General features: G+C 45.3%; 1 protein-coding gene across 2 annotated transcripts; it reads right to left on the reverse strand.

Moving 5' to 3' along the window:
- Positions 1 to 8,621, reverse strand: csrp2 (cysteine and glycine-rich protein 2). 2 transcript variants are annotated; one of them, XM_076722016.1, is made up of 7 exons: positions 8,493 to 8,619; positions 7,710 to 7,774; positions 6,690 to 6,812; positions 5,164 to 5,332; positions 3,548 to 3,677; positions 1,882 to 1,975; positions 1 to 198 (listed from the first exon to the last, which is right to left on the reverse strand). In XM_076722016.1, the coding sequence occupies exons 2-7, from the start codon at positions 7,738 to 7,740 to the stop codon at positions 122 to 124; spliced, it is 624 nt and encodes a 207-aa protein (XP_076578131.1). In that variant the 5' UTR covers positions 7,741 to 7,774; positions 8,493 to 8,619; the 3' UTR covers positions 1 to 121. The 2 variants fall into 2 exon arrangements, with proteins under 2 accessions (XP_076578131.1, XP_076578132.1); XM_076722017.1 differs by lacking the exon at positions 7,710 to 7,774 and having other exon boundaries at positions 8,493 to 8,621.
- Positions 8,622 to 8,997: the final 376 nt, after the last annotated feature.

The raw sequence follows: 8,997 nt of genomic DNA on the forward strand, positions 1-8,997 counted from the left end.
TTGGTTTGTTAATGTTTTTATTTGTGTCGTCAACATAAAATATGAGGGTGGAAATAGAAGAAAAGGGCGTGCTGGACACAGGAATGAGTGAAGGCGTGTGTGTCAGTGTCGAGTTCGGCCGTCACTGAGCGTGAACCAGAGCGCCGGCTCCTTGGCCGTAACCGAAGCCTTTGGGCCCAAAGTTCTTGGCGTAGCACGCTGTGGAGGGAGAGGAAGTAAAAAATGAACATTAACCAGCTGCAGATTTCCAAACTGCGTCCTGGCACAACCACCATTTAAACTCATTTTCTCTGTCACTGAGATGCCACATGGATCAAATCTCTTCCTCCAGGCTTCCATACAGTCCAGTTTCAACACAGATTAAACACCAGATCTCAACTGGGCACACAAATATCTTGATTTACAGACACACAACATCACTCCAGCACCCTAAATGTACACACTTTTGGTTTATGTCATCAACAAACACATAGATTCTCTCGACAAACAAATGTTTTCCTTTTCATCTGACAAAAAAAACCTCATGAAATCCTACAGCGGTGAAACAAAAGGCATGTTTTTATCCCAAAGAAAAAGCCAGATTCCATATCAAGGAGCTGATTCCATCACTGAGCTCCACAGGTAGGTGAGCTGCAGCTGGTGTTTGCATGTAATTCCAGCTTTGACCACCTTCAAGAGAGATCTCATCTGCCACAATGTAAAACACCTGCGTGTGTGTGTGTTTCCTCAGCTCTAACACCTCCATGTGTTCATCTCACATCAAGCACACTGCTCGGGTTGTGGCTGCGGTCAACAGTGCAGCGCAGGATTGTTGACTTTTTCTTAACTCTGCAAACAACACCGGTTTAGCTTTCTGTTGCACGTCTCAGGTCCGCCGTCCACATCTGTCTTCAGAGTGCTCCTGATGAGAGAAACGACATCCAGCTGCTGCTCAGATCAGGACGTCTCAAATCGCTGATTGATCGCAGCAGCGCAGTTTGGCCTTTTGGGGTTTAGAGCTGAGATGCAACATTCCTCCTCATCAGTACAAGGTTTTATTTTGACATTCAGCAAAACAACTATCTGCTGACGTCCGTGTGTGTGTGTGATAGTCCTGTTCAGCCAAACCATCCCATGTTGTGCTGATGAGGACTGAGAAATGCTGGACAGTGAGCGGCTCTGTTAGCTTGACGAGGCCCGAGTCGTCCAGCCAAACCAACACTCATGTGAGACCACAGTGAGTACAAGACCCTGTGCATGTGTGTTGTGTTTCAAGGGGTTGTTACATGAGAGCCAGGTCTGTTTTTGCTCACATGGTCACAGCAGTGACTCAGCTGCGCTCTGCAGAACGCTGTGGAACTCACAGATTGATATTTGGGAAGAAAAACTTGAATCAATGTTTGTCATCATTGCAATGCAAGTGTTTGTTCTGCAGTCGTTAGCTCCCAGTCTGTGCTTTAAGTTAAATGCTAATATCAGCATGCTAACTGGTGTAATGTTTACCATGTTGACCATCTTAGTCGAGCGAGTTAGCATTTGCTGGTTTGCGGTAAACATTAAGTCGAGCTGAGGCGGGTGTGGATGGCATCCGTTTTGCAGGTAAAACACAGCTTCATGTCGCAGGGAAACATTCTAAGTCTGCAGTTTGAGATCAGATTTCAGGGCCAATTTGCACACTTCCCATCAGTGTTCAAGCTCTCAGCTAAGCCAAGCGTGATCATTGTTTTGCGACTGGCTTGAAAAAGTGAAATGTTTGGCTCGGCCGTTGTCTTGGCAGATGTCTCAGTTTTAATGCCAATATCAGCACGAGCTGAGGCTGCTGGGAATGCCAGCTGTGTTGACAGCACTCTGCTCTAACACTACATATCGTTAGTTGGTAGTATCGTTAGTGTTTCCTCTCACCTTTGCAGTAGATTTCTCCGTCTTTCTCAGTCTGAGTGGTCGACTCCAGGCTCTTGCCACATTTTGCACATCGGAAGCAGTTCTTGTGCCACGGCTGTGAAGAGAAGGAGAGAGTTTTCCACCTTAAACTGTCGGGCTTGTGCGGTGTTAAAACTCTTCTGGTGTTTGCAGCTATTTACGGCTGATAATTACAGATGTTTGTTGGAGCGTACGTCATCATTTCCTTCATCAAATCCCATCAAAGCAGCTCAGCTTTCCATGGGCCCGCAGGCATGTGTAAATGTCTTTATTATACTTAAAATGACATGCTGCGCTTAAGCCAGAGATTAGATTTCCTCCCATTAGCGCACACATTAACAGCTCTCCGCCCCATGACATCACCTGCTATAAATCAGCCCGTGTGTGAACCCACATGTGATCGGTGACAGCAAATGGTCCACCCCCATTTTCAGAGGACACAGAAATCCTCAGAATGCGACTCTTAGCTCCTCTGTGGACAGCGACGTTCTTCCCCAGAACTAAACATCCTCATGACTTCATCTACTGTAAATCTGCGTGTCAACAACTGCCAGAACCCCGTACTCCCTCACGCGATTAACGCCAGCTGTTAGGGAGCACCAATCCAAACATTATGGAACGGCTTCAATCAGAAAAACAGGATTTGCGTTCTCTCATTATGAGAGACCACACCAAACCTCCTGCATGTGGTTCAGCACTGTAAAAACCATGTGTGTCCAATCCAGCTGCACTTTTTGCACCCCAGTGGAAGCAGCACTGCTTGGGTTAGAGGCCTGATTTCTGTAGGCGCTGTTCATGTTAAACTGCATATGATTACTGCTCTGTGATGTTGAATACGTGCTGCATATTTGAAAGGTCAAATATGAGCCCCTAAGTTCACACTGCAGCTTCGAGTCTGTGGATCACATCGCGTTTAGTCTCAACAAGAAACATCAGAGCAGAGTTAGAGGAGTGCATTCTTTAAACCTGTGGGAGAAGATCTTGTTCTCAGGCACAGCCTGCCTGGTGCTACACTCTGCATTAGTGTTGCCACAACAATAAATGAATCCTCGCCTTTGCCAGCAGTCATAATTTTTGCAACTTGGCTCCACTTGTGAAAGCCAAATAGTCAACTTGGCTTTCATCTTGGCAGATACCTCAATTTAAAACCTGCATGTTGCATCAAGGGTGTTTTTTTTACTCTGCAAACACGTCTTTGTGTCAGTTCATGCTGGTGTATTTACTTATATCTTCTAGATATCAATGAAGAATGACTAAGTTTACGTGCAAAAAATCTCCCACCTTTTGCCCTTACTCCGACAAAAAACATATTCCCATGAAGATGTTTCCATGGCTAATGAAAATGAATATTCTACTGACTCGAGCTAAATGCTAAAGTCAGCATGCTAACATGATCAAAAGGACAATGTCAACATGCTGATGTTTAGCAGGGATGTTGTTTATCATTTTACCCCTCTTAGTTTAGCATGTATTTGCTAATCAGCCGTAAACAGAGTGCTGCCGAGGCTGATGGGAGTGTCCTTTGCCCTGGTCATATCTGCTCATAAACCAAAGTGTTGGACAAAGACGTTGACCTGGAGCAAACCGTGGACGGACGTTGCCACCCCCCCCCACCCCCCGAGCAGATGATGCTTTAGATGGACCTCACCTTGCCTGCTCCCATGATCTTCTCGGCCGCGTAGACAGAGTCGTTACACCGGGCACATTTCTCTGAACCCCCAAACTTCTGGGCAAATTTGGACGGGTTGGGATTGGTCGTCGGTCTGTGAGTGTGTGTCCTGGAGGGGAGGGGCATACAAAGCGTCATTCAGTATATTGAAAATCTCAATCATCCCTTCTCTGATTACACCAGATGACACATCCTGTCATCTAAAGGCTCAAGCTGAAGTGGTAGATGTTTGATTTTGGAATGAGTGAATGAAACGTCTGCCCCTGAAACACAACAACACAAAGAGCATTGGTCACGCTTCCTCTCGAGAATGTTCTTTCTCATGAAAACATTTACTCATTGACTCACAGTGAAGCAAGTACGAACTAAAACACTGACCTCTGCAGTAATGAACACCTGAGCTCTGTGTCAGTTAAACATTAAATATCTCTCGAGACGACTTTATCAATGATTGCAAAGCCGTTTTTAAAAAGACGAAAGGACCAGAAATAAACCCGGCACATCCGCTGTCCTCAGCCAGTGGCGGCAAAGAGAGCAGGGCATGCTGGGGCCGGTGCTTATCGAAGGGCGGCTGCCAGCCCCCGAGGCCCCTGAATGAAGCCCTTTGTGGCAGAGGACAGAGAGGAGGAGGTCTGCCCCTGCTGGTTGCATAATAATCTCTTTCAAAACAGTCATCACCTGACGTCTGGTTGCAGGAGTAAACATTCTGGGTAGATGTGTGTGTGCGTCAGTGTTTTCCTGCTTGTTTTTGGTTCTCTCACGTCATGTGTGCATAAGGATTAGGATGGACTTACGCAGTCTAACACTCTGCTCAGCTCTCACAATGGAGACAAAGTAGATATAGGTATAAACTGGTATCATTCCTCTGAATCTCAGGCTTCAGCTTTGACTTTTCTCTTCTTGAATCTCCTCTGTTCCTTAAAACCAGCTGGGATGTGCTGCAGCCAAGCTGGGTTTGATCAAGAGGCCGACTGTGTGCAATATTCCTGTCAAGCTTAGTGGTTCAGGCAGTGAGAACAGAAAAGGATGCAGGGGAGGGCACGAACATGGGAAGAGCGAAGGCTTTCAGCTTTGACATATTTAAGCAGAAGGACTCGATCTTAAATATGTTCTTTGCCTGTTAAAAGTCCTCAAGCGTCATGACTGCTGATCTGTACTGAAGCAGAGCGTGAAACTCTTCTTATTGACATGACAAACATCTGAGGCCCTTAAAGCCAAAAAAAAGCCAAAACCTTGTAAAACTTGAATTCCCACTGACTCCTGCTCACGCTGTATATTTGACATTAGCTTTCATGAACTCCATTTTTTTTTCCCCAAGCGTACGCATTTGGGAACTATTTCAAGTTCAGCACCATGAATGCATGCTGTTAGGAGACAATAGCACTGACAGCATCAGCAGCCACATCTTGCAAACATCCTGACACACTGAACTCACTGACCTCAAGCTCACTGCTAACACTTGTGCAATTAAGTGCGATGAATGACGCCCTATTCAGACACTTCAAGATGTCATTTGTGTTGTGTTGAATGTATAAAAATGCAAAACAGAGTTATTGGCTTATTCCTTTCAGCGCTCATGCAGCAGCTCAGCTTACTCTTCCTGTTTGATTCCCAGCCGCTCTCCTCGGTCCATGTTGAGCGTCCCGGCCCCCTGACCGTAGCCGTAGCCTTTAGGGCCGTACTTCTTCCGGTAGCAGGACTTGCAGTAGATCTCCTGGTCATGAATAGCCAGTGTGGTGCTGTCTAGGGCCTTCCTGCACACCACTGAGGGCACAAAGAGGGCAGGAGTTATAGAAGCGAGATGGTGTCGGTATTGTCCTGTGATCAGGATGCAGCTGAAATGTTCTCAGAGAAACAAAGTATCTGTTCTTGGTTTTAGGAAGAGACAGGGTAACACTGTGAGCTTAAGTGTGACCGATGAATTGAGCTGGAAGGGTCAGCTGAAGTGGAAGCACTGCCAGTGTAAAGTTTGTATGAACTTTGACCACTTGCATGTCACCCGAGTTCATCTGACGCTTGATTTACTCCAGCCGTTTTCAGTGCCTGCACTTCAGCCGAGACTTCAACTCACACCGTCTCTCAGTCTACACCTGAACAGAGAAATCAGTTGTTGGCAGCTTTGTGCAAAGCGAAGAATGCATTGTTTGAAAACACACAAGCATTGCAGTGGCTTAAGACGACACACTGGCTGCTGGGATTATCGAAATTCTTTACACACTGGCCGACGCGGTATGACCATCTGATACTGGCTTAAGATTTCACACAACTGGCTGGAAAAATGCTCCCACTCATGTCTCTCTCAGCCCGTGGCCGATGCCTTTCACAATGAAAGCTTCCATCAAATTCAGCTCACATTTCCTGAACCATCTTTGTTGCAATTGCTCCGGTTTCTCTGAGGTTTGGTCACAAGTGTTCCCCTCCACTTGGGCCGTGAATCATCATGCGCTGGCACAGGCTGACAGTAGAAGCAAATCCAGAAGATAAAGCCACGGAAAGTGTTCAAAGTGACCTTTATGTCATTCTATAGCTGCCTTTCATGCACAGAAAAGGATGAATGTCAATCTGAGAAACTGAAGGAAAAGGCAAACCAGAGCCAAGGACACCACGTCCCCTTGCTCATCGTGTCTTCAGCAGGAACGTCGGACAAAGCTGCTTTTGTGTGGGAACTGCTGGACAAAAACTCATCTTTTGTGGCTCAGATCGCTTTGCTCTCTTCTTGATAGCAGCGGAATGAAAGTGTGTGTATGATCCCAGTCTCTGTGAAAAGGTCTTCGCTGGAGCGTCTTCACTGACATTTCGGGGGCCGGTTCAGGAGCAGGACAAGCCACACACCCGTCAAACAAACTGACAATAATACAGCGGGAAGTCAACAAGCGATGACCAGTCAGAGAACTGTCAGTACGAGCTCCCTTTGATGAGCTGTGGAGAGGTGAAACTGACTCTCTGGGCGTTCATGGCGCTCTGATGCTTGAACTAAAAACAGTCAAATACAGTAGAAGTTATTCCCATATTATGACTCCTATTATATCACAACAGATACTAAAATGCTTTCAAAGCAAATAACAAATGTGTTTGTCTGCGTGTTAATGGGAAAAAGTGTAGGCGTTCCAGCTGAACTTACTGCAGAGAAAACAGCATTTGTGGAAACTCTTCCCGTCACACTGCACCTCCTCAGCGTGGTACACTTTCCCCAGGCACGCTGCACACTTGTTGCCTCCTCCCCAGTTTGGCATTGCTTGCGGTTCTACAAGGAGATGAAGAGATGACATGAGAGACCGAAACATCCGGGGCAGGGTTGTTTCTTCTCATTCATTTGCACGCACGCTTCCACCTGTAGGGTGTGTGTGACCATCGTCGCGGCACCTGATAATACCTCGCTCAAAGACACAGCATCTGTAGTCCCAGATGGAGAGAGGAGCGTGTTGCTCATTCCCATGATGGTTCAACTGCTGTTTAAAACCTTGAAAAATCAGCCAGTGCTTGTTCTTCTTAAAGCACACAATGGCTTAATTGTAGCATACTGAAATAACTCCACCTGCCATTGAGAACATGCATCACTGCATTTGTGGTTGAAATGTGGTTGGCTGACTTGCTCCACCCAAAGAAATGTGTCGGGGTGTTGTTCCTCACGGCGTTTGTTGTCTGACGGGCTGCGGCCGCAGGACACAAACACAAACAGCGAGGAAGAAGCGTGAGCCTGAAGTAAACACTGCTGTTAGCAAGCAGAGCCCGCAGGATGCATCATCCGCTGCCTGACTCACATGTGCATCTGTCTGTAATTACAGACTCACTCCCCTTTTAAAAATGTGTCGAGAAGGCGTCGCTGAGGTTCCAAACGGGATGAATTTAAGACTTTTCTGGCGCATCACCGCAAAGCAAGCCTGCTGTGATATTGTACATTAAAATGAAAAAAGCGCAGTTTTTCTTAATTAATTAATTGAAAAGAAACTGTGACATGTAGAGGAGAGCCATCTAGATTAACTCTATACCTTCCTGAACATCGTTTGTAGTCAAACAGGGATTTGAATCTCCCTTTTCCAGCAATCCAGCAAGCATCTCTCTCTCAAACCTCTCTCCCTTTCCTTTTTTCTTCCAAAACAGTACAAATCCAAAAAAAAAAAAAAAAAAAAAAAAAACTAACCTTGCTTTAAATGTTGAAAAGAATGCTTCATTTTGAACTTCAGTCTTCATCTTCTACTCACTTAACTATTCACAGAAACAGACATTTTCACCAGGGATGCCATCGGTTACCTGACAGAGCACAGGTCCCCCACAGTTCATACAGAGCACATTACTGCCATTAAATGAACTTCTGAGTTTGAATTAATTAAATGAATCTTTCCTGGTCCTACTTAGATAGCCTTTCAGAGGATGCCTGTCAATAGGCACTGTCACCTCTCTGGTCTTCAGACCATACATACAGCTGAACGTTAACATTACTTTCTCACCGTCTGTATCTGTTATCTCACTAAATGTCAGTGGAGTCACCTTATTAGTTACTAATACAAAGGGTATTGCTTCCATTTGGCCACGAACTTATATATAGAAAGCCACAATAAAAGCACAAAGCAGCGTTAACTTGTTATTACTATAACATTATAAATAAATAAAAGTTTCTTTCAGCTAGCATGTTTTCGATGCTAACGTCTAGAGTTTAACCAACATAATTGCTGCTCTTCTCCGCTTCATTTCCATCGGCCACAAACGCCAAAAAACAAAATAAAACGGTGTATCCGAGCTGTTAGTAAAACAGTTAAGCATTAACATTAAAAACGTTCACTTACACCCTGCAGCTAAACTGCCCTGAAGCTTTTTGTAAAGGTGTCAGAAACCAACATAGTTAATGTGAAATAGTCAGTAATTAATGGTAGCCAGCCCGAAACGAACAACGCCAAGTTCACGCAGAGTGAGCTGAAAAAGTCACCTTGACGTGAAAAGCAGGTAAGGTGTAGATGTGGAAATGGCTGAGTTCCAGCTGAATGGCTTCAGTGTGTATCCGTGCGGCTCCCCGGTGCTTCGGCTGCAGTCTCCTCTGCACTGACACTAAATACGCCACAGACTCCACATATTTACCGTTTCAGGGCAAGGGGTGGTTTTTCAAAGGGGCCTGAACACAACACTGCCGCCTTCAGGTGCTGTGAGAAATTAGAAACCGTAAATGACGGACAGTGAGTCGTTGCTGCGCGAGTACACCTGCTTTTCGAAAATTCAATCATCTTAAAATGCGATGTAGTTAAGACTTTTTTTTTTTTTTTTTTTGCCGTAAGTGCATTACAAATACACCCACAGAAACATGCACAGTGGCAGCCGTGTTGATTAGAAAACTGTTCAGATCATTAAACACAGACAAGCCATATTTGATACTATAGTGAGGTGAGGTGGAGACAGTTGACTTCTACAAATAACCAACCTCAGTTTCCACTTTACTT

Source organism: Chaetodon auriga, chromosome 22, assembly GCF_051107435.1.
Source record: "Chaetodon auriga isolate fChaAug3 chromosome 22, fChaAug3.hap1, whole genome shotgun sequence".
Classification (NCBI taxonomy): domain Eukaryota; kingdom Metazoa; phylum Chordata; class Actinopteri; order Chaetodontiformes; family Chaetodontidae; genus Chaetodon; species Chaetodon auriga.

What these genes read in the sequence shown, in the direction of transcription:
- csrp2 (XM_076722016.1), bottom strand. Translation starts at nt 7,740, where the DNA reads ATGAAGCATTCTTTTCAACATTTAAAGCAAG. An exon ending in AGATCATGGGAGCAGGCAAG is followed by an intron (nt 1,976 to 3,547) that starts GTGAGGTCCATC and finishes TTCTCTTCACAG; the next exon opens with CCGTGGCACAAGAACTGCTT. An exon ending in CGGAGAAATCTACTGCAAAG is followed by an intron (nt 199 to 1,881) that starts GTGAGAGGAAAC and finishes CTCCCTCCACAG; the next exon opens with CGTGCTACGCCAAGAACTTT.